The sequence below is a fragment of the Barbatula barbatula genome (genome assembly GCF_947034865.1).
Source record: "Barbatula barbatula genome assembly, chromosome: 23".
Taxonomy (NCBI): domain Eukaryota; kingdom Metazoa; phylum Chordata; class Actinopteri; order Cypriniformes; family Nemacheilidae; genus Barbatula; species Barbatula barbatula.
This window is the reverse complement of record NC_136786.1, coordinates 11,845,101-11,871,605: the sequence shown is the minus strand read 5'-3', so window position 1 is coordinate 11,871,605 and position 26,505 is coordinate 11,845,101. Positions and strand designations below refer to the sequence as shown.

General features: G+C 37.4%; 1 protein-coding gene across 1 annotated transcript; it reads right to left on the bottom strand.

Moving 5' to 3' along the window:
• Window positions 1-816: 816 nt before the first annotated feature.
• trpa1b (transient receptor potential cation channel, subfamily A, member 1b) lies at window positions 817-26,160 on the bottom strand. The gene is made up of 28 exons (XM_079447325.1): window positions 26,105-26,160; window positions 23,039-23,157; window positions 22,290-22,452; window positions 21,601-21,776; window positions 21,075-21,182; window positions 20,854-20,962; window positions 20,061-20,206; window positions 18,285-18,421; window positions 17,494-17,542; window positions 17,170-17,269; window positions 16,441-16,541; window positions 16,075-16,244; window positions 15,624-15,788; window positions 15,275-15,389; window positions 9,775-9,941; window positions 9,468-9,561; window positions 9,326-9,385; window positions 9,132-9,230; window positions 7,545-7,615; window positions 7,240-7,393; window positions 5,807-5,896; window positions 5,307-5,476; window positions 4,018-4,147; window positions 3,749-3,931; window positions 3,586-3,654; window positions 3,066-3,161; window positions 2,829-2,947; window positions 817-2,299 (listed from the first exon to the last, which is right to left on the bottom strand). The coding sequence occupies exons 2-28, from the start codon at window positions 23,132-23,134 to the stop codon at window positions 2,104-2,106; spliced, it is 3,333 nt and encodes a 1,110-aa protein (XP_079303451.1). The 5' UTR covers window positions 23,135-23,157; window positions 26,105-26,160; the 3' UTR covers window positions 817-2,103.
• Window positions 26,161-26,505: the final 345 nt, after the last annotated feature.

Here is a 26,505-nt window from a genome sequence, read left to right as displayed (position 1 = left end):
TGAATGAGAAAGAAAGACAGGTGCATGACTATGACATCAGCCCTTGTGTGTGCTCTCCTCCCGTCTTGGTTCCCATGGTCACCGCAGTCTCACAGCTGGAGTGTAGAACAAATGGCACGTAACAGCATCAAAACGGCAATTAGGAAAATCAATATAGCACTTTTTAGTAAAGCCTTCAATGCTTTGAATCAGAGGATTTAATTGAATGATGTGACTGCCCGAGAAAGGAGCTGTCCTTCTTTTCCTATGCACAGCCTGAACCGTAATAATGTGAATCTCATGAAACCTGACAAAAACGTCAGGGTTCAAAACCTGAGAAATGAAATACAAAATGAAGCCTAATTGAAAGAACAATCAAAATGTAGTGTTTTGAGGTAATTTTGTGCACGACTAATAGCATTAAAGGTCCAGTGCGGAATTTTGTGGAGGATCTATAGACAGAAATGCAATAACATATACACAACTACATCTTCAGAGGTGTATATAGACCTTACATAATGAAATGTTTTGTTTTTATTACCTAAGAATGAGCTATTTCTATCCACATACACCGCCGGCCCTCTCATGTTGTTTATATCCATAAACGGACAAACTGCTCTACAAAGCGTTTTTCGTAAATACGTTATCTCTCTGTGTCAGCTGCTGCAGTGCTTGGAGAGGGAGGGGTGAGCAGTTTGTTGCAATTCCGAACCTCACCACTAGATGCCACTAAAATCTCCACATTGCTCCTTTAAAGCTGTTTGCATGTTAGTCTACTTTAAAACATGAACACAAACAATTTTAAGCATCTCTATAAAGTGAAATCTATTATCTTTTATATCACGTAAATTGTTTATTTAAAAAGTACATTGTGGTATATTGTACATTTGAAATGAAAAAAAAAGAAAAAAAATGCTATTAATCATAACTAACCATAATCACGAATAACCATAAAAAGTGCCATTTACTGCGAACCATCATGACAACTTTGCACACTCATTGAAAGAAACTGAGAGATTAAATAAAATATAACTACTCACTAACCTGTGATCAGGATATCACATTGTGAACGTGAACAGAACATATCAGAGATCAGTCTCACTAAGAGCTGGGTACTGCCTGTGAGAGAAATGTTTTGCTGTCTATACCCTTGAGAAAAGTAAGTGATGTGTTCTCTATAAAATCCTAATGCTTTACGCCACCGCACACGTGACAGATGAGAATTATCATTCATCTCTCTTTCTCACTCTCAAAAACATTTGTCACCAAAACCTGCTTTTGAGAACAGCTGATTAGGTTGTAATGTCAGAGTATTATGAGTTTATGGGTGGCCTGCCCTGCACACTTTCCACCATAAAACAGTGTTTTTCCCCATGTGTGTTTTTCTAAAGCATTTATTTGATCGTTTTGGTTTTCCACTGGTCAAGCAAATTGCAATAAATATATTTTAGTATTGCATAAAGCGAATCCGTCCCATCTGGTTATTGTGATCCCTGTCATCAAATTTATTACATCATGATGTGTATGCAAAATCATGAAATTCAGTTTTACATCGTTTTGGCTTTTGCAGGTGCACGTCTTAATCTACTCCCAGCATGATTGATGTATGTTAAAGTCTGTGACATCACCATGGACAATGCAATCAACAAGATGGTTTTATGTAATGGGAATTTCATCCAAAAATGGGGGATTACACACTTGCACTCCTCTCTGGCAGAACCATTTAGGGAGTGTATGAGAACGCATCTCAGCAGTCACAAGGGCAATAAAATGCACATAAACGTTGTTCTACTCATCAAGTGCAAATGTGGGTAATGAATCTGCGTGTTTGATGCTTTACTTGGCTGTATTAAAAGCTATTAAAAGTGCTCATGAATCTATATACTAGTGTAATCTTACAAATACATAACACGCTGTAAATATAAAAGCTCAAATGACCTCAGTGGTCTTATGATCTACACAATTATACTAGATATGAACCACACAGTTAACTACCAGACGTGGTTGGTAAAAAACAAAAAGGAGAGAATACCCTGCTGAACATTAATACACTAATACAAAACTAACTTAGGAAATGACTGCAAAGTAAACAGTTTTTTGTTTTATAAATGATGATCTCTGAAGTCACTTCCTCGTCCGAAGAGCTTGCATCAGGGGTACCCACTTTGACTTCTGATATGAGGAGTAAGAGGGATATCTCAGAGCTCTGAGGTTCTGCGGGCCGTCATATTCATCCGCTTCAGACGTGATTTCCATCTTCTGTATGATCAGCTTCAGCAGGTTATGTTGCTTATCCAGCACACTGGACATTTCTTTCAACCTTCAGACAGAGAACAGAATCAATGGAGATCAAAGCTCTAAACTCTAAAAAGAATCTGACATGCATAGACAATTATAATCTTTATGGAAAAAATTCAGGCTGTATTCAAACGGATATAATTTCTATGCAATATTAAGAAAGTTAGAGAAAGTATGTGACTGAGTAGCATATGTTGTATTATTGTTAATAAACACTAGAGGCCACTCTCTCACAAGGGTGAATTACTCTGTGGCATTCTTAATAAAAAGCCAGCTTTTTTATCTGTATCAAATGGATTAGACACGCCAGAGTTTATTACTGGTTATCACACTAAATTGGCAATGCTATAAATTAATTTGCTCCATGTATCGCAAGGAATAAAATCCCTTTCGAAGCAGTTGGTGTTACACTTCTTCCGCTGATAAAGCATCTTTTGTCATAAATTTGTCACGTGTTTTGTCAAATAAAAAATATACAAATAATATAAAGTAAAAATTTTTTCACGTTTGCTTCAGCCGACCAAACCTGAAACGCTGTATGGTGGTCTCACCTGTTCTTCTGTTTGTGCAGTTCTCTCTCCAGAGGTCCTCCTTGATCAGATTTGAGGTTTAAACGGGTGCGAACTGTGTTTTGGATCTCGCCGTCAACCAAGACTTGTAACAAGACTTTCTGTACAAGTCATGATCATTGTAAAACTTTAATAATCGTTCAAATTTCATGTGTATTTAAGAAACAGTTGACATGCAGGCATGAATAACGGAAAAAATATTTTATTTCATTGACAAACCTTGCATTTATTGGGATAGACAGTGATGGTGGGTTTGTCCACTCGCTTTAGGAACCAGTATGGGAGCTTCTCTTCTAGGGTTGTGTGAAGATCAATCTGTATTAAGAGTCTTAAATTAGTGAGTCTGTAGAATGCAATCCAGTGTATGACATTTAGTGGCATCTAGGGGTGAAGTTGCGAACTGCATGCAACGGCTCACTCCACCCCTCACCCCTCCATTTTGAATCACTACGGCGGCTGACAGAGTACTAAGAAGTAGTCACATTTTCGCTTCTTTGCCAAAGGAGATAACGTATTTACGAAACGCGCTCTTTAGAGCACTTGGTCCGTTTAGTCCATTTTTAAACATAGCACCTTTAAAGGGATTTAGTTGATGTTACTAACACACCTGTTTATTCTTATGTTGCTATTGAAACCGGATGTTGCGATGGGATTTTACAGCATTAGAAAGTAATTTACCTAAATATTGCTGAAAATACAAATAAATTCAAAGGCTATCAAAGCAAAGTAACATGCTCACCTGCATGGCTATCCTTTTTAGTTCTGCGTTTCTCTGTACCTCCGCAATGTCTCCCACTGCCAGACCGATCTGCAACATGATTGAGATAAATAAGCCTAATACTTCAGAACGAATTACAGCTATCATTGAAAATAATAGCATGCTTCCAGCGTGCCAGTCCTACCATTAGGTTCATGAGGAGGATGGGCATTAGAAGGACAAAAAGCACGAAGACTAAATAGGTGGTCCTGGGGAATGCCATCTGGCCATTTTCAAAAGCTTCCAGAAATGTGCTCTGGTAGTTTAGTTCTCCCACTGTCATCACGAAGGTCTGAGCGAGAGCAAGGCTGATGGAGCTGAACTCCACCTGTTGAAAGAAACAAACATCATTATCTAACAGCAAAGATTTGCCAAAGCTTGATGCGTCTGTGATATGATCTCTTTTGGACGTACGCGGTGAAGCATCAAAGCGTAGAAGGCCAAGCCAAATGCCAACAGGAGGAAGATAAAGAGAACCATGGTGCACACCAGGGTCCTTATGATCCCGCCAAACATGACCACGTAAATTCCTATTCGCTCAAACCTGGGGAGTAAAAAGCATCAAAGAGTGACTGATGATCTGTTTATCCTATAATAATGCAGAAAGAATAAACTAATTACTTTCATGACTGAAGTGTCAGGGGGACGTACACAGACATTTTTTGACTGGCCATTGGTTTGGGTTAGATCTGGAAACCCTTTGCATTTTATTTTTTATTTATTTTAATATTCAAGTGATATTTTATTGTAAAATAATTATATTATATTTTATTCTATTCCTATTAATTTGATTAAATAAACAATTTGTTGAAGGGGTCATGTAACTTTGTGGCATTTAAGTTTAGCCACGTAAATGTTTTTAACCCCAAATAATACTGGCTAGACATACTTTTAACTTGCTAGTTTATGTAATTTACTTGTTATTTATTTTGCTTGTTATCAGTAATAATCTTAAGGGACTCTTTGTGGATGTGAACCGGACCGGGTACTACCAGTAGTTAAGTTTGTGTCACAGAATGGCTATGACAGAACCTAGATGCAGGCAGACCAAGGGTTAACATAAAAACTTTTATAAAATGAAATACCCAAAATGGGGAAACATGCACAAAAAACAAGCAAAGAAACCCTTCCCATGACTGGGACAAAACAAGGATTCTTGGAATAAAAATAAAATGTTCACAAACTGAAACAGGAACAAGTGTACAGCAACAACAGACATACGTTAGGCAATGCACCGACACTGAACAGAGTAAAACTGGGGCGATATAAAGGGAGACACTAACAAGGAGTAATTACATGGGGTGAGTAGCGACAGGTGATCGGAATGAAGCACTAACGAATGTGAAACAGAAGAAAACACAGAGCAGGTGATGGGAATGAAAACCCTAACAAGAAGTGAAACACAGAGCAGGTGATGGGAATGAAACCCTAACGAGAAGTAACGGGACGCAGGGGGGCTGAGAGACACAACAGTAAGACAAGTGGCATGATTTAACAACAAAAAGCCACGTGTCTCCACACATAACACAACAAAAAACCCGAAAGACGTGGCAATGTCATCACTCTGCCAAGTGAGCTAGAAAACTGGAGAAAGGAAGGACAGAGTCCTGACAGTTTGGCTCACAAAAGTGCACAAGCGTAGAGCTTGTTTATGTTGTTGGTTTAAAAATGTATATATTCAAATTTTAAGCTGATAAACATACCTCTGGAAGTACAGCAGAAAGCTGACCCATGAAGTCAGGATTGCCACAGCTCCAGCTTCCCATTGCCATGTATTTTCTACATTGAGGCACATGGGAATAACAAAGACCAGAGAGCTTATGGCGGATGTCCAGTCAGCAGGGTTAGAATAGTCCGTGAAGTAATTTATTCGCTTCAATGTGAAATACAGAAGGGGTTAAATAAAGTCACCTCAGGGTTCCAAACATAGTGCAAATTTGAATACCCTACCCGGAGGCAAAAGCACAGAACAATGCATGCAAAGCCTGAGTGATGTTTTGATAAGTAAATCACTTGGCTTACAGTGCTGCATTCATAGTGTTAGGGAATCCCTTAGGTAAAGTTCAGTGCATGTTTACTACATTGCATGTACATTAAACGTGCATTATGTCATTTATGATTGGTGAGGTCTGATCGCCCTTTATCCAAAGTGTCTTAGTGGTATATGCAGCAATGCATCATGGGTAGTGATGACATGACTTACCTGCTGAGCAAACTGTAACAGCTCTTTACAAATGGCGTATACGTTCATGACACACACCATGATTATACAGACTGAGATTAAATATTTTTGCTGAAGGAAGAGAAAGAAATACAAGACATTATCACCAAATGAATCATAGGCAACATTTACATAAGGGTCACATTCTGTATTCATGCGTATGTAACTAAAAGTACCATATCAACCTACTAACCTAAATATAATTATTAGATGACAGTAATGTCTTTAAATATGAGCAAAGGTATAGCGTGACAAAACACTTCAGTCATGTTTTCTTTTTCATTTTATTCTACTACAAAAGCTGCATCTGATTGTTATGTTTAACTCCTGATCAACAAAACAAAAATACATAATTACAACAAAAATCTCTTTTATGTTTTTTACACCGTAGGCCTACATGATTTGTACATGTTTCTCATTCACAAAGTGATATTAACGCCAACACCTCCAATGTTTCATTGTTCTCCAGGTAAATGGTAATATGCATACATGACATTATAACCTTGAATGTGATGAATAACCGAGAATCTAATGAATGCCATTCAGTTCATAATGACACTTACTAAATTATGTGATGGGACAAGTGCAAGGTTAGAACCAGAGCACTGCACTTGTGAGGACGATTATGGAAGTGCTTTTGAATGATAGCTCATATAATTAACCTGTCAAAGCGTAACAGTTTAGGCCAACATTGAAACAAGAACAATGGGACATCGTGACCTGGCACTACATAGTGACAAATAAGACCGCAGGCAGATAATGGCACAGAGATGACAGCACTGGTGTGTATAAAGTAACATCTCCCAAGTGTTTTGACACCATTGAAGTGTAGTACCCCATTAAGAAGACCGCTGCTGGGTAAACTGTCAGACGAGCATTACCACATAATATACACAATATGATTTGAATACTACATTTAATTAGAAGGCCTGTAAATTTAGCACTACAGTTTTGTGTTACAAATACTTTAGGGTTAAATGTGTTTTTTTATCTGGTCAGCTGTAGCGTCTACAAATCTCAGAAATCACAGTATAAACTAAAGCTCCCTTAAAGGTCCAGTGTATGGAATTTGGTGGCATCTAGGGGTGAGGTTGCAAATTGCAACCAACGGCTCACGCCACCACTTACCCCTCCTTTGGTTTCTTTGCCACAGGAGAAAACGTATAAACGAAACACACTCTGTAGAGCAGTTTGTCCGTTTAGGGCTACTGTAGAAACAACATGGCGAATTCCATGTAAGGGGGAGAAACAGCTCATTCTAAGGTAATAAAAACATAACGCTTCAAAAAGTAGGGTCTTTATACACCTCTGAACACATATTATATTGGATTTCTGTCACTAGATCCTCCATAAAATTACACAACTGGACCTTTAAAAGACTGATCAGAGTTCTGGAAAGAATTGATCTACTGTACCTCTGTGAAAGATACAGGCACCATGGTGACAGATGTAGAATTGGTTGAAAAGTCCTGGCACGGTCTCAGACTAAGAATGAGGTACGTGAGGGGCAACAAGCCAAGCAGGTATATTGCCAGGTTGAGCAAATGAACCTTGCTGCCATATGCTTTCCTGTCAGAGTAAAACAAAATATTCAGTAATGTTCTCTGTCAAATAAGTCGATTAAAAAGACAGGTGTGTCCACGTTCTTTTGGTCATGCCGTGCAGGTCATTTTGAGTAGTTCTTTATGAGCAGGACTATATGTGAATGTCTTTAACATACCACTTCATTTCCAGGTATTTTTGGCTCAAGGGGTGAGTCAGAAGCTCCAGTCGGTTGTACTGCACCATGGCCTACAGACAGAAGAATTATGATGAATCATTCTGACACCTTTTTTAGAAAGTAATTACTCAGACCTTTGCAGACATGTTTAAGAATATATTTACTGTATAAGGGTAAGTTGTCACATGAGAGGGGCTACCACAAGGGGCAGATTTTCAGGTTCTACAAGGTATCTTCTCTTAAAGGGAGAGTTCACTCTTGTCACTAACTCTTGTCCTTTCAAACCTATATGACTTTCTTTCTTCCACAGAACACAAAAGAAGATATTTTGAAGAATGTTCCTAATCAAACAACGCCGGTACCCATTCACTTCCATTGAATGGACACTAAACCAATGGAAGTAAATGTTCGGTTGTTCTGTTACTTACATTCTGCAATATATCTTTTTGTTCTGCAAAATAAATAATGTCCTACAGGTTTGAAATGACAGGAGGGGGAGGAAATGTCTAAATGATGACAGGATTTTCGGGTGAACTCTCACACAGACACAAATTTGCGTTTTTCCACTAGTGTTTTTTTACATGTTGCTTTCAAACACAATACCTAACAGTACCAGTCTCCCCAAATGCCATTTTATATGTAAGGGGTAATGTGCAGGCAGCAGGTTCTTATCGTAGATATAAGGTTTGTGAGAACAGCCGGTAGCTTGTACATTAACCCGCTTATTACCTGGCTACTTGTCACATGAGAAGAAAACTGGACATGAATGTTAATTTTTATAATATTGTTAGCTAATTTTAACAGACCTTCCGTGAGGAAAAGCAGTTTACTTTCGGTTTTAAGGTAAGAAACATCGGTCACACGAACAGGCAATTTGGTTTAATCGTTTGTAAACCTATTTTTACACATTTAACTACAAGTCACAATATCCTACAACCCTTGCTAAGAATGTTAATATATTGTGTGGAATTGTATCTGCAAAGCTGCCACCACTCTTATAAAAGCGTTCTGATGAACAACAATTTGAAGTATGCCCATTTTTACACGGTAAGCTCTATGGAAATAAGCTGTTGACTTTTTATCAGCACTACCATTTCAAAAAGGCACTATAAGGGCATCCTTTGACAATGATAAACAACCCCACATTTCAATCTGAGTTGCCACTCTGATCCATTACAAAGCATTAAACCATCTGTTTGGCTGGAAGGTGTCTATTAAAACCGTTTAATGCACAGGTTGTTCCAGTTAGATCAACATTTGAAATTAACAGAGAAAAATAACCATCATTTTAACCTGTAATCATCAATAACAGCTTTATCTTGTTGGACACTGGACAAATTACCGTAGTATAAGCGGGATAATCCACAGCTTGTCGTGCATTAAAGGATTTTAATGCACGACATGGAGGCCAAGAACCACCCGACGTGAAGTGCATTAAAATCCTTACGTAAAGCACACATAAATATTATGTGTATTATGTAAATAATATATGTTTAACCTACATGTGAGTCTCCTACGAAAAGATGATATATTAATAGATAAAAATAGTAATTTACATCAGATTCAGAAAGGATTGCAGAAACTTACGTTAAGAGCTGCCAGTGGAAGGAATTTCATAGTTTTGTCTGCTTCTGCAAACTTCTTCAGCTGTATGGGAGCCTGAAGCCACTGGAAATCATACGTCATCTGCCAAAGGCATTGAACCCGTTTAGCCTCAAAAATGCAATTTTTTAAAATGTCTTTAGGTCATTATTAAAGTTTAACATTTGTGCAAGGCTTACGTGGTAGTCTGGACTGTTGGCGTCATGGTCTGACTCCTCGATGCACAGATCTAGAAGATGCTGTTGAGAAGAGAGGAGTTTCAGTTCACAAGATCTTATCAATTGTGGCCGACAGATCTTCATGTGGAATTATCAGGCAGACCTTGAAAGACTCTGGGAGGAACTCTATGAGGTCTATCACAACACAGCGGGACGTTGATGTTCCCACTTTGAATGTCTTTATTGCCTCAGAAAGCCTAAAGTGAATTCAGAATGATCAACCACTGATATGCTGAGAGAAATTTAAAGTACAATAGTTATACCTGACGTTTTAAAATCTACATCAAAATAAAGTTTGTGTGGTTTTTTTAGATCACTGAAATGCATTTTAATGTATTCATTGATGTGTTTTGGAGTAAATGTGCAGCAGAAACTGTAAGAGATGATCACATACATAAGTGTTTTCTTACCTCTCATGTTCGATGATGGCATTCACTACATCTTTTTTTTCACTGCGCACAGCCTCATGCAGGAAGGAGCTGTCTGCGTTGTTGAGTGTCATTTCAGCTCCTCTGTTCAATAACAATATAATAGCCCCTACATGACCCACTTGGGCAGCAACGTGCAGAGCTGTGTTCTGTTAAAGGATATGACTCAAAGGATAAGAGATTTAAAAACATCTGACTTTGAATCAAATGTATCCAAACTGTATCTATAATCTGTTGTCACATTACTGTCGCAATTGAATTACAGTATAGACTAAAATTAAACATACAGCGTTAGTTCTGGCAGGTCACGTGAGTCAAGCCTGCATCAGCTGATCCTCATCTTTCAATAGAAAGATGACCAACACAGTTTCCGTTTAAATTTCATTCAGCTAACAGTAGCTGATCGTGTTGCTCAGGAGTACATTACCCTCCTCCATCCCCAGCTCCACTTCACAATTTCAATTGGGACAATTGAATTTCTTTTGACGGTAGTGAACCTGACAGGAATGGATTTTGCTTGATTTGTTTGGTGAATCCTTATCTGTTGATAACATTCAAAGTGCTCTGACATTAAAGAACCAAGTGAGATCTCTTAAATATTTTAATTGCATCTCCAAGATGGCGGCATGTATGGTCTGATGTGTGTTTGTCCCCTTGTCTGTACTCAATTGTTTGCTTTTATGCTCATATATGGAGTAAACTTTTAGCAGATTCCTGGATTGAGCTTTTTGATTTTTAGATGAAATAATTTTTATTGGATTATGGACTACTTTGCTGCAGAAAAGCTTCCATCTCCAGGCTCTACTTGGATACTGAGGCCCTGTTAGCCTCTCTAGACCCTAGCAGTCCAGCTACCATTTCTAGGCTCCAGGCCCTATCAGCCCAGCTACCATCTCCAGATTCTGCTTGGATATTGAGGCCCTCCTAGCCTCTCCAGGCCCTAGCAGCCCAGCTTCCATCTCCAGGCTCTACTTGGATTTTGAGGCCCTGTTAGCCTCTCCAGGCCTTAGCAGCCCAGCTACCATCTCTAGGCTCCAGGCCCCAGCAGCCTAGCTACCATCTTTCTTCTCTAGCCCAGCTCCAGCCCAGCTACCATCTCCAGGCTCCAGGCCCTAGCAGCCCAACTACCGTCCTAGGCTCTGTTTGGATCCTGAGGCTCTGCTAGCCTTTTCAGGCTTACTTGGATCTTGAGGTTCTGCTAGCCTCTCTAGGCCTTAGCAGCCCAGCTAATATCTCCAGGCTCTACATGGATCCTGCGGCCCTGTCAGCTCCTCCTGGTTTTGCTAACATCTTCTGCTAACATGGCTCTTCTCTTAATGCTGCTTTGTTCATTGTCTTTGCAGAATCTAAGATCAAGTGATTTATTCTGGGTGAGTACATCTTACAACATTTGTGGCTCTTTGGACATAGCCTATGGATTCAACTGTTCAGCCTTTGTGCATTCCCCTCAAATGCCAAAAGAGCTGGCAGAGGACTTAAATTTAGCCTGGTTTCTACCCAGAGATATTATTCAACTTCAAAGTCTTTTGATTTTAAATGACTATTTTGCATTTAATGACAGACATTACTGGGACTCTCATTTTAAAAATTTTACAGATTCTTCATATACTGATGGTAAACAGAGATGATTAGTAATTTTATTGCTGCTTTTATCAGGCAATGTGTAGCCAAATCCAGGACCTGAGTTGCAGTGTATTCCATTGCCATCTGATGTGAAATCCATGTCTGGTTTGAGTGTAACTCACCTTAATGTTCGCAGTTTGTTACCCAAAATGGATCTGCTTAGAATTTGGGTGAATTTAACAGATGCCGATATTGTTGTGCTATCTGAAACCTGGCTGACAAAATCAATCACTGATATGGATATTGGAATGGGTGGTTATAATGTGTTTCGTGCTGATAGACTAAGGAAGGGTCAAATCTAAATTTAATGTGAAGTTAGTCTATTCAGAATCAATCGGTAAGTAGCTGGAATTTTTGGCAGTGAAGATGGAGTTGGCCAAGGGCTATTATGTTACTGTTGTTGGGTGTTATAGGCCTCCTTCTGCCTTGAGTACAGCATTGCAGACTCTTATTCAACTCTTCTCCAGATTGGACTACTCTGAAATTATTTTAGCAGGTGATCTAAACTGGGACTGGCTGAAGCCTTGGTCAGATGAATTTAAGTCATTTTGTGATTCTGTCAATTTTACACAGTTAATCAATTCTCACACTCGTTTAAATCTTAAGTGCCATGAGAAATCCACCTTAATTGATTTAATTTTGACTAATGCTGTTGGTGTTTTTTGCAATGACCTAAGTGACCACTGCGTTGTTGCTGCTATAAGGAATACTAAGATGCCTAAATGTAAACCTCACGTAATATGTAAGAGGAATCTCAAAAAATTTAATGAACAGGGTTTTTGCCATGATTTGTTTAATTGTGATTGGAGTAGAATAGAGCTGATTCCCGATGTGGAGTCAGCCTGGATCTTTTTCCGGGATAGTTTTTTGCAAGTAATAAATAGACACGCACCACTAAAGAGATTCAGAGTTAAGGGGCGGGATAATCCCTGGTTTTCCTCTGAGCTTGGAGATATTCTTCATGACCGCAATTTAGCTTGGGCCAAAGCAAGAAAAACGGGCTCTTCGTCTGATTGGCTTGTTTTTAGGCAGTTAAGAAATAAATGTTCTTCTTTTATTAAGAAAGCAAAATCAGATTTTTATATGTCAGCCACTACTAACACCTTGAATGATCCCAGGAAATTTTGGAAGGCTATAAAATTACTTTCTTTAAACAAAGATAGTATTATTGTACCTTTCATTTATTATGAAAGAGTCTGTAGTAGTTCATGACAAGATGGAGATATTGAACCATTTTAATGAGCATTTTATTCAGTCTGGTTCTTTGTTTGACACTGCTTGTCATTATACTGTGACACCTTGTAGAGATGTATCAGTCTCTACAAGTGTCTTTAATTTCAATCCATTCTTAGTGGCTGATGTTCAAAAAGCCCTAAAAGGGCTGGCTCCTGAAAAACCTCCAGGACCTGATCTTATAGAACCCTACTTCTTAAAAATAGCTGCTGATTGTGTAGCACAGCCTCTAACGTATCTTTTTAATCTTACCTTAGAGAGCAACAATATTCCCAAAATTTGGAAATCTGCATTTGTTTGTCCATTATTGAAAGGGGGTGACCCGTCAAATATATAAAAATTACAGGCCAATTTCTAATTTGTCTGTTGTGGCCAAAATGCTTGAATCCCTGGTGAGTGATCAGATGAAAGACTTCTTGCATGTACAGGACATTTTATCCCCAGTTCAGTCAGGTTTTAGAAAAAAACATAGTACCATCACAGCTGCAATGAAGGTGATAAATGACATCTCTGTTGCTCATGACAAGAAGCAGAATTGTGCATCATTTTTATTGATTTGTCAAAAGCTTTTGACACGGTTGATCATGATGTTTTAAAGATTAGGCTTCTTAATTCGGGGTTTTAAGAGAATACTGTCTCTTGGTTCTCAAACTATCTTAGTGACAGAACCCAGTGCACTAAGCATGATGGTGTTCAATCTGGTATTTTACCAATCCTTAAAGGGGTTCCACAAGGCTCTGTGTTAGGCCCTCTTTTATTTACTATTTATATAAATAATCTTAATCGGCATGTGTCTGATGCAAACTTTCATTTTTATGCAGATGACACAGTTATTTACTGCTGTGCACCCTCTCTTAAACAAGCCATTGCGCATTTACAGAATGCCTTCACTGTGGTCCAAAACACCTTGCTACAGCTGAAACTTGTGCTCAATGTAGACAAAACCAAATGTATACTTTTCACGGGCCCTCGAAATAGACCACTGAATGTACCCTCTGTGATTACCCTTGACGGACGTGAAAAACAGACTGTTACAACTTATAAGTATCTTGGTATCGTTATTGATGATTGCATATCATTTAAGCCTCATGTTCACTGTCTAGTGAGAAAGTTGAGGCTAAAATTGGGTTTTTATTTTCGAAATAAGCTGTGCTTTTCTTTTAATGTTAAAAACGGTTAGTGGTATCCACTTTTTTATCTGTGCTGGACTATGGTGATATATTATATATGCATTCATCTGCTCAATGCCTTCATATGATTGACGCAGCCTATCATGCATCGCTGAGATTTATTACTAATTGTAAAGCTCGCAGCCATCACTGTGAGCTGTACTCTCGTGTAGGGTGGTCTGCTCTGGCCACACGGAGGCTTTGTCATTGGTATTTATATATAAGGCTATTCTTGGTGTGCTTCCATCCTATTTATGTTCATAAATTATGAAAAAAAGTGCTGGTCATTATTCTCTTCGTTCTCAGGCTGTTGTCTTGCTTTCTGTCCCACATGTCAGTACTGAGCTGGGTAAAAAGGCCTTTGTTTATTCTGCTCCCTTTACATGGAATTTGCTGCAGAACAACTTAAAACTTAGTGAGTTGATTCCTTTGAGTGTTTTTAAGTTAAGAATGAGATGTTTTGAGTTGGACTCCCACACATGCAAATGTTTTAATTAAGATTTCATTGTAAGTGCAAAACTGTCAAATTGTTCTATTAATTTATTTGTTTTATTTTCATGTTTTTTGTGTGTCTTGTACGTATGTAATGATGTGTTGTAAATTCTGCTGCCTATCTTGGCCAGGTCTCCCTTGCAAAAGAGATTTTTAATCTCAATGGGCTTTTCCTGGTTAAATAAAGGATAAAAAAATAAAAAAATCTCCCAAACAGCAGTTAGATAAAATAAAGATCAACTGCATAGTCTTGAGCTTTGATGGTTCTCCTGATAATCTTGCAGACTTCATGTCTTCTACAGGATTTCAGAGATCTCAACATTTGCATTATTGATGAATCTGAGCACAGTTTGAGACTAACTCTAAATGATCTAAGTATGATCTAACTACACAGCAATAACATAATTTATTTTTCATTTATGTCTATTCTCTGTTCTCCACAGAATGAACAGTTGATACAAAGTTCACACTTAAAGGAACAGTTCACCAAAAATTCTGTCATCATTTACTCACCCTCTTGTAATTTCAAACCTATATGACTTACTTTCCTCTGCAGAACACAAAAGAAGATATTTTGAAGTTTATTGGTAACTGAAAATGGCGTAACCCATTCACTTCTATTGTATAGATGCAAAACCTAGTCAATGGGTACCGTCCGCCAGTTACCAACATTCTTCTTTTGTGTTCAGCAGAAGAAAGTCATTCAGATCTGAAATGACATGAAGGTAAGTAAATGATATAATAGTTTAAATTTTTAGGTGAATCCATCCTATTAATAAAACACATTAGATATGTCCATTAAGTCTCCCAAGCATTAAAAGAGCAATAAAAAATGTCTATTACTCTATGAAATTTTTATGGACACGTTTTGGAGATTTTAGTCATTTTCTCTGGGCTTAGTGATTGTGTTCTCTGTACTGATTTTTTTCTTTGGTCCATTGTGATTTAGGATGTTCACAACCTACCCCATCTTCATTTGTCAAATCCAGCAGTTTAACGTTAGCAGCCAGGAGGATTTTCATTGTCTGTGTGTATCCCTCAGCCGCAGCGTGATGTAAACAAGACCAGCCTTTGTAATCGCTAGAGATTAAAGCAGACGTCATCATAGCGTCCAGCGAAAGTCGCAACGTAACCAACTGATTTTCCCTAGGTTTCTTTAAGTTACATCACACAAATAAATTGGAATGTTTCTTTTAAGATTGCAACCTAATATGTGAAGCAAACTATCCAATGCAAGAGATAAATATGAACCATCATCCACTGTGAAATTATGAAACAGACAATATTTAGGAAATAGGTTACCCAAACACTGACCTTTGAAAGAGAGCTCCCCTTCTAAGGAGCAGATCAACAACTTGAGTGTGTCCTCCCTTTGAAGCAAAATGGAGGGGCGTCAGACCCTTGTCATCCCCCTCGTTCAGCATCTTGGAGTCTGTGATGGTATCCAGCAGCCTGTGACATGTGTTTATACGTCCATATCTGGAGACAAGGTGAAAAATCATTTTGAGTTTGAAGTTTGGTGAACCGATATTCTTTGTTCATTTGTTTAAATTGTTCAAATTCAGGCTTTATAAAGGTAGAGTATGGCAGTACAAGGCACGTGAAAAAGGTTGATTGAGAATATGCAAGGCCTGAATGCGGTACAAAATGAATAAAAGCGTCTGCTTGAATAATGAGTTATATTAAATAAAAAAATAAGCACACAGACTGTTATAAGAGGTACTGTCAATATATTGTGCATTGACTTTGCAATAAAAGTTCTCACTCTGCAGCAAAGTGAAGGGCCGATTTCTTTTCCCGTGACTTTTGACCCAGAGGGATATTGAGACCCAGCATGTTTTTGACCGAGTCGTGGATGCCAAGTTTGCAGGCGTAGTGAAGAGGAGTGCAGCCCTCGACATCCTCATCAGACAACATCTCTCTCACTGTGTTACTCTGGAGGAGGCAATGAGCTTTTAGAACAGTATACGCTATGTACGCATAGTTTTAAAATGGTACATTATGTAATCTAGCATAACAGGGTCACCTGGGCAGTTTATTTGTGCATGTGCCTTCAAAAGGAACTCAATCAGAGAAGAATCGTGTTGTGAATCTCAAAAACTGAAAAAATATTTAAAAAATATTTTTATACCTGTAAAATTGCATCAGGTAGATTTTTCAGTCCTTTGGGTTGAAGTGTGGCAAAGTGGAGGAAGTTGCGTCCCCCTTTATCCTTGATTTTGAAATCTGCACCTTTTGCAATCCAAGAAAATATGCAAAATGTTAAATATGCAGAAGCACGCAAATGATTTCCCTGTGAAACAAAATGGTTGCTGGTTTTAGCTACAGTATACTCAAACCCAAGTAAGACCATAAACAGCAAACTGTTTCCTCAACAGAGATTTAAGAGGAAATAAAGGGATACTTCACCCGAAAATTAACATTCTGTCAGCATTAACTCACATTCCAATTGTTCCAAATCTGTATACATTTCTTTAGAAAGATATTTGGAAGAACACTCATAACCAGACAGATTTCCCCCCCATTGACTACCATAATAGGAAAAAATACAATGGTTGTCAAAAGTGCCTCAGAACTGTTTGCTGTGCATTCTTAAAAAAACGAAAAAGTAATTATTCCTACTATTGGGCAAGATCTGTTTGTTTATAAGCATTCTTTCAAATATCTTTCTATGTGTTCATCACAACAAATACATTTATACAGATTTGGAAAAATCTGAGGGTGAGTAAATAATGATAGATGTTTCATTTTTGTGTGAACAATCGATTTAATTATTATACGACTTTGATTCTTAAAGACAATAATTCACTAACAGAGGTATTATGTCTTCTTTTGAAATCGTAAAGATATGCAGCGTTACCTTTTGACAGTAAAAATACCACTGTTCTCCAAGCACCAGAGCTGGCTGCCAGCAGCAGAGGCGACAATCCCTTGCAGTCAATACAGTTAATTCCTGCTCCCTACACCAAAACAAATGAAAGCCACATTCACATTGAAGGAATAAGTGGCTGTATCAAGGGATGCTAAAATGATGAGATGTTGAATGACAGAATCAAAAGATTCACTCAAGCTTTTATCAGTTTTATGGTTTGCGGGGTGACTATACAGCATGCAGAATTAAGCTTGATTTCAGCTGCATCCGTAGCATATTTCACAACAGAGAAGCCCATTCACTAATTCTTACCTTTGATACCAGATATTCAGCTAATTCAACATGATCAAACAGTGTGGCCCTTTCGGAAAGAGAACATAAAGTAAAATACATTGTTGATCATTGACAAATTGATATTAATGAACAACTGTATCACAATAAAATATCACAATAGCATAGAAATATATATGAACATAGACATTAATCAAAAAATCTTCTTTTGTGTTCAGAAAAAGAAAGAAAGTCATATACGGCTGTGTAAATATTAAAAGGTTAATAATACATACCGTAAACACAAAACCATATCTCAAATGGATGGTTTCCTATTTCTTCAAGAATTAAATCTTGGCATTTTTACAACCACAAATATTGTGGTATCTTGAATTTTAGTTTTTTATGCTGTAAATTACAACAGACACTGAAACTGTCGACTCTGACAAAATGGCAGAAGTGTTGAAAGTGGCATCTATGTATAGGCTATGACCTGCATCATAGGGCAAAGGATTGTTTTTTAACTTTGTACAGCACTTTGGTCAGCCTGTGTGCTGTTTTTAAATGTCCTCTGTAAATAAACTTGAAACTTGAGGGATGCTTTATCACCAAAAGTTCATACATTTTAAAAGTAAATAATTTAATATATTTTAATAATGATGTTAAAAATATTTAAATGAAATACATTTCAAGTTACATTTTTCTTAAAAGTGCATTATTGGTTCTTTATGATCAAATCATGCTCCTATACAGTGCACTTTATTGTCAGTAAACCTCATTGTTTGCAGTGGTCACTTAAGGATGTCTGGTCAGGAGCATGGCCTCACACTGACCTATGTAAAGGGGTCTGGTTGGCTCCATCCCTGACGTTGATAATGTTTTCTACTCTGTCATAGGACGAAAGCATGATTTTGACAGCCTCCATAGCACCCTGAGTGCAGGCAAAGTGGAGGGCCGTGGATTTGTCACACTGAGAAAAGATAAAGGCCACAATCACAAACACAGACATTAAGATGGAAACCAGCTATTAGCCTGACATAAGCAGAAGAGGCAGGGTAAGGTAATGCAAGAGGAGCGCAATCTTTCAGTTGCTCGTACCAGTCACGCAATCCATATTAAGAGAGAACTCTGAATGGACAGGACTGCGGAGCTAAGTTATAGATGTAAGTGGCTGCAATTTGTATCAATTTAGAATCTGAAGCTATTACTGAACGCATCAACCCTGCTGCTGCGCAGATTGAGGACGACAAATAATGGAGTCTGTGTGTGCTTGTGTCTGTGTGGTGGAAGAGTTGCAGTGAGATCAAGAGTCAATCAGGAAATTAGACTGTCTATTGGTGGAAATATACACATTTCACATTCATCCCACTGTTGTTTGATATATAGGGTTATATATGTATGTATAGTGCAACTGCTCCACTTTAAATCACTATTTTCAAGCAAAATAAAAGGCTGTAACAGCATAGATTTAATTTGTCGACTATAACGTAGTTAAATCATATATTCATTTAGAGTTTTGGTGTTAATTATTATAAAAGCACTATACAATAAGCATACAGTCAACATGATCTTTTCCAATTTAGGCTTTTATGAAGCCATATAAAATAAATTACAGAGGCTGTTCTCCCTTAAAAAAATAAAGGTTGTTTGTGCAAGCAGTTTATTTAAACCTGTAGTAGGATCATTCTCACAAAACCTTTGAAACATCACAACAGTGATGACTCTGAAAAACAAATTCTACTAGATGTTTTCAAATGAGAAAAAAGAAAACATTGAAAGAATATTTATGTGTAATAAAAATGGGAAAGAATCTAGAAAAGCAAAACATGCTAGGGTGTTGACATATTTAGACTGTTACAGTAATGCGTACAGTAACTTATAACATGTCAGACCTTGGTCTTATTCCTAAAAAGAAAATCTGTTGATGCAATATTTTTTTGTTCCATGGGAACCCCCCAGTTAAGTTTAAGCACCCTCTTACAGGTGTTATAAAAACTACTATAAAAAACAGGTTTTGTTTATACATAATGTGTGAACTTTTCTTTCCTATTTTCAATTAGCATATTTGTTTTTACATGTATGCCTTTGAATAATTTAAGGTATATATATCTAAGGTATACATTTCATTAGCATGCGTGTTCCCTGTGATCGACCTAAAGATCTTTGCACTACCAACCACAGCTATAGCATTTCCAGATTATAGCACAGATTAAAACCCACAATGCATTAAGGCTCAAGTTTCTGTGGCATCGCCTGCTGCTAATTTTGTATAAAATATAATTATCATATTGCAACTAAAAATGTTGGTTCAGCTTGTCGTTTCACACTTCAAGCAAAAGGCGCACTCTCTATTAAGTAAATCTGACTGAATCCACGATTTAGCCATTACTCACTCATCGTATTAACTGAATTTTATCAGCTTTATTTATATAGAGCTTTTTACAATTTTCATTGTTACAAAGCAGCTGTACAAGAAAACATTGACTATAAGCAAAACATATAAGGTTATGCAAGTCAAAACACAGGTCAAATATCAGACAGACTATAAATTCCTATATGCAGTGTTAATTAAATAAAACTCAGGCCCCCCGGTCATGCAGAGCAGTTACCTGTTGCTGATCCACTCGGGCTCCTTTAGCGATGCAAAGTTTGATGACCTCTATGTTCCCACCACGTACAGCCAGATGAAGGGGGCTGCTTTTGGTCTTGTCCAAATAATTAATGTGAACTAAAGTGGATATACCCATTTCTTCTCCTTGAGGTGGATGAGAGACAGAAAAATGTCATTTTGTTTTTATTTTGTATTATACAGTTTGTATATATGACAAATGGGGTGCCCATCAAATAAAAGAATGCTTTTCATGTGTGTACATAACATGATATTTATTAAAAAACTAAAATAACAGGCTAAAATGTACCGCTGTATTTTCAATTCAAGTTTAAAGTATTTTAAATAACTCTGGATCTACAACATTGTGCCCCAGATGAATGGAGAGGCAGACAGACATGACCAAATGGTTCTGTCACGTCACGCTCCTCAATCACACTGATGGCACGACGGGTTTAATTAGCATCCGTGCCACACGCTGAAAAATAAATCTCGTAGTGATGAACGTTGTCAGTCATATCTGATATGTTTATCCCTTGATCTGCTTTGACTACTTCACTATTTCACATTTCAAATCCATTGATCTGCAAATGTTTGAGTGTAACTTGAACAAAAATCTTGTCATTTGACTTTTTACTCGATGTAAAGTAGCATTCTCCACAAATATTTGCAATACGTCTGGAACACTTGATTTTAGAGGACCACCCATGTATTGTTTAACATCGTAGTGAATATGCAGAAAAAAAAGATGTGTCAACATGAACTGTTAGAAAATGAATACTAAACCTGATTACCAATTTTTAAAGCCAATTCCATAGACTCTTTGGCACCTGCGAAAGCAACCGTATGAATGGCGTAGTGACCCAGTTTGTTCTGACTGCACATTTTTGCACCGTGTTTGAACTGTAGGTTAAAAAAATTACAGGTTTTATTCCACAACATAAAATATTGAGGATTCTGTTTTGCATGCGTAGTTTGCATGCAAACACTTGACCTGAAACTATTCTATACTCACTAGAGTCTGGAAAGCTTGGAAGTTATTGCTGGAGCATGCCATCATCGTAGGGGTGTTACCCAGGTCCCCCTCCAAATTGGGATCTGTTCTGTCACAGGCCAGAAGGAGCTGTGCCAGAAACCAACAAATGATCACCAAAATCTTCTCAGGTTGAGTCCAAATGTCTTCAATCAATTTAATGTTCAGCATCTGTTTCTGACAAACAGACTTTGTCCAAGTACTATTTAAGTTCTAAGCCTAGCTGTCCATGTTATTACATATTTAATATAGGCCCAAAATGATTTAGTCAAATAAGACATTTACCTACATCCATAAGAATCTTTTTAAGGGGATGTGCAATGGGGTTTCCTGCATTCTGACTTCTTTTATAATGTTAAACGTGCTGTCTTCACATGCTTGACATGGTCAACTTGTCAAAAAAGGAGCTGGGCAGTATTTCTGTACTTTTAATCTAATGCCGGTTTTGATGAGCAAAGTTCTGTTTGCCAGCCCTGAACGAAACCCTGTGGCATAACATGAAACTGACCTCTACCAGCTGGTTGTATTTGTTTGTGACAGCCAGATGCAGAGGAGCCATCATGGCGGTGTTAAGGATGTTGGTGTCAGCGCCCAGCTCCAGCAGTAATGCACAGCTCTGTGTCTGATTCTTCTCCACAGCCCAGTGCAAAGCTGTTCTGCCCTGTTCATCCTGTGCATTCAGCTCTAGGAAGTAAAAGTATTCAATATATGTTGTGGTTTTCTTCTAAAGCGTGAAGAAAGGGCATTTGAAGGTGTTTAGCAAGCTTGACTTTGATTGACTGAACAGATTAGCCATCATATTTCATTCTTCAGTTTATACGCTGTTTCCATGTATAATATACCAAAACATGCTGTTTGAATATAACTTTGTCTTTTTTTTGTTGTTATATTACACACAAGAGGTTTGTTCAGCCTGGTAACAGAGTGTGATCCCAGAGGAGATTATGCGATTGAATCTGATCATTAGGACATAATGAGACATTGATCTGGTCCGAATAGCAAAAGGATTGAGTGAGTAAGCATCCTAAGGTCTAAAGATCTATACTTACAGTACATACTGCAATTAGTTCAAAGCCAATAGGCTTAAAAAGAGGCTGATGTGTTGTTTGTTATTATAGTTCAAGCATCATTATATGCAGATTACAAAGAGTGTGCAGAAATGACACAGAGTTTTAAAACTGTATAAGTAAACCTCACCCTCAGAGCCCACGACAGAAACTATGAGCCGGATTGCATCCAGGTTTCCACAGGCTGAAGCATAGTGCAATGGGCTCGCTCCATTCTCATCCCTGGTACTCAGGTGTTCCCGACTTTTCCGTCTCAGTCGGTCGATGGCTGAAGCATTTCCTTTAAAAACCAACTGGCACGAGAACAGATTATGAAAAGCTTAAAGTGATAGTTCACCCAAAAATGAAAATTCTGTCATCATTTGCTCACCCTCGTGTCATTTCATACCTGTATGAATTACTATGTTGTGATGAACACAGAGAAAGATATGTGGAAGAATGTTAGCAATTTTCAATTCTGTGACTGTCACAGTAGGAAAAAAATGTATGTTAGTCAAACGTGTCCCAGAACTGTTTGTGTTGCTAAATTCATCAAAATATTACACTTTGTGTTCCACAGAACAACAAAATATACAATATTTTTTTCCTACGATGGTAGTGGATGGTGTCGCAGAACAACACACTTACAAACATCTTTCTTTGTGTTTAACAGAACAGAGAAATGTTTATACGTTTGAAACATCAGTAAATGATTGACAGCATTTTTATTTTAGGTTGAACTATCAGGAAGAAAAGCACATTCATCTGCAAAAACAATTGTAATGGATAGAGATGCAAACAAAACACACATCTTCTGTAAATGTTTGTGTCTCCCCACCCCACATCCTCTAAAACACATATGTAGGAAAAACAGCATAAACTACACAAAACCGCACAAACCTCGAACACATCTGCAGAATCCAGGCTTCCATCCTCATCATTTATCACACACTTGTAGAAGCTGTTTTGCCTCACAAGCTCTTTTCCAATCTGCATTTGGTGAGCTTGGTGAGGTTATTCTGTAAACACAATTCGATCAAATATTTGACTATCCGCAGATGAAACATACTGTATGCTTGGTCACATTCACTGGGATTTCCTCTGCCAGCTGCTGTTGTGTGAGGTTGAACTGAAAGCAGATTATTGGCCAGTGCACATACACACTATTCTGATGTGAGTATTCAGAGTCAAATCTTCAGGTTGTTTCCACATCTTAGTATAATAATGTAATCAAAATTATCCAGTGACATAAATGTAACTAAAGGAATTATTTTGGGACTATAAAAATCAAAAATCAATCAAAACACATGAATTTCAAAAGACAATACTCTTGTGCCTGGTTTCACAGACAAGGCTTACGGCTAGTCCCAGTCTAAAATGAATGTTTGAGCTGTCTTTACTGAAATAACTTGCCCTAATATATCACAAAATATTTCTGTGCCATTGTTTTGTTTCAATATGCACATCAGCTATATTTCTAAAGCTTTGTTTATAATTTAAATATCCTAATTTAACTAAGACATCTGGTCTTAGCCAAGCCTGTGAAACTGGCCCTTGGCATTTTATCAACCAGCTTCTTGATGCCTCACCCAGGGAAACCCAAGAGTTATTCTGGGCACTTATCGGCTGCTTTTCTTAACTATTTGGTCCAAGGAATCCTCTTCAGAAACGTTTTTATAAAAATATTATGTTGGCACTAAATACATTTAAATCATTCAGACTTTAAATAAAATCAAATCCTGTCAGTCAAGTGCCCTAAACTATTGAAGGGATGAAGGTTTAATTGTAATAACAACTTAATAGTCAAACAAAAGCCATCCATTAATATTCCAGCATGCACAATGCGTTTGAACTCAATTTAAAAAAGTGCATGATCAGTCAAATAAATAATGCTTCGAAATGAAGTGAAGACCTCATACAATATCTAGCCTACATATCTTGGGGACATGTTTTATATGTATGGTCTTCCCCTTTGTCTCAGAGGTTTTTGCAAACGTTGATTATATTTTTTACTTTTTAAATTGCGAGACGGGCGCTATGGGACGCGAAAGAGACCAATAAAGTATCTGAGAAATAAGTGAGAAACCGGCGCCATGGAGAATGACATCTGCATGTCATCATATAAAACATAACACTATTTAGAATAACATATGTCTACAGTCCTGCGAGCTGGCCATTTAACCAGGGTGTACCCCTCTGTGACCTGAGTTGATAGGACAACCTTCGTACCCGCGTCCCTGAGAGTCCAAGTGAATAAGGAGCATAAAATACACAATATTTTGAAAGAGGTGGAATACAATGACGCACTTTACTGTCGTCCACAATCTCCAAACACAATGTTGACTTGTAAAGCCCCTTTTTGTAACGACAATTAAATTATTTACACTTCTGCTTCTGCTATTATTTTCTCAGCAATATTGATGTGTGTTATTGAAATGCGTTTAATTAACCAGCATATCATGTCATTTGATTACATAGCTTTTAAATATAAATTGTACCCCGGCTGTAATGAAGATGTATACAGCGCTTTACAAGAGCTTTTACAGCTTAAAAAATGAAAAAAGCAATTATATTGTGGCACAGTGCCAGAAATGTATTGGCCATTTCGCTCTCATAATATCCATAAAACACAGAAATGAACCTTCAGTACATATGTCCATTTATGTAAAAGACTGACTTTTCTAAAGAGGGCTGAATCGCTTTTAGAAAGCTAATTTCAATTTTGCCATTGTCTTTTTTTTATTTTTCCTTTTCACAACATCTTGCAAATCCACATTGTCCAGCATTGTACTTGATGAATCCTGAATGCAGGTACTGCGTGGTTATTCATCCATTTGAATAAGTGAGTTAACCATCCCAACATTTCAGCTAATCATAATGCTGATATTGAGTCACTACTACCAGTAAGTATGCTCGGTTACAGTAAACAGGGAGGGACGGTATCAAATACACCAGACACACTGTCTGAACTATCAGAAAAAGCTTTAATCCGTTTCATCCTTTATTAGTGTTTACAGTTGTCCATATGAGTCCCAAACTGAGGTTTTCAGTTACTGAACCTTCCATCAAGATATGTGCTGACTAACGTCCACTCTCAAAAACTATGCTTTTACATTAAGAACATGCGACATGACAGCGCATTCTGCATCATTTTGAAGAGGCTATTTCTGGAAAAGTCTTTTACCAAATATGAATTTAGTTTGTAATATAAAAATCTCATTACAACAGGCAAAACACATCATATCCTCTGTCAGATAAGTGCTATTAATTGATGTGTTTCGGTCTGTGTTATTTCATAGAGACACAGATTATACAGGAAGTCTTTCTGTTTTTAAGATGAAACGGTAAAGATAGGTTGCCAAGCAGCGAGCAAACAGTGGTGCTAAATAAGATGCACACGCTCCTGGACATGCAGCTGTTTGATATCGTGAATATGGCTCAACACACAGGTGTAAAGAGATAGTTTTTTCATTTTCATTGCTAATAAATCATTTTTATGCATTCCAATAATATTAATTTTAATTCTTAAACCATATAACAAAGTATAAAAATATTGCAGTTTGCCTCAATGTACCAGCTATCTATAATTGAATTGGATTTCATTAAGTGTGCAAGCAATGATTTTTTTACTAAACTTGTCTAACATCCCTGACTAAGAGTTAATTAATCATAATACACTTGGAACTATAAAAAATATATTTTTAAGACACAATAGTGACTCACGGAACTTATAGAATAAATGTTAAATTAAATAGGCTTACAAATCCGCTAAAACCAGCAATCATCAGTACTATACTATTAGCACATAAAAGCTTTCAGTTTCAATGTATGCATATGATATAGCAAATTGTAATGTAAATGAAATACACCATAATTTGGCTAAATGTCAAAATGCCTTGTACAATCATTTAAAACGATTGATTCAAATAGTTGTGTGTGCCATAAAGAGAGGAAACCATATCTTACCTAGATGATGTGTCTGCGGAGCAGTTGTGCACAGTGTGGTCTTGCTCTCTCTCAATACGAAGGGAGTTTTATACTGTGTTGGTGGGAGATCCAGTTACAGTGGCTCTTACATAGAGGTAATTTCCTCTGATGTAATCATTAAAGTCCATGCTAATTTGACATGATTTTCGTTCTTAAAATGCTGATGGTAAGAGTTAATGTGAAGTGTCTCTTGACAATGGCTTGTGGTTTTAAATGTATTGCTTCCAAGAATTGGAAAAAGGAAAATTGTACATTTCTATTGCTCTGTTTTTCTCTAACTGTAGGTTAAAATCGTTATTTAGGATATTTGTTTTGACCCTGTTTACACCTTTATTATGTTGAAACAGGAAAATTAGAACATCACAGACATTTAAAACACG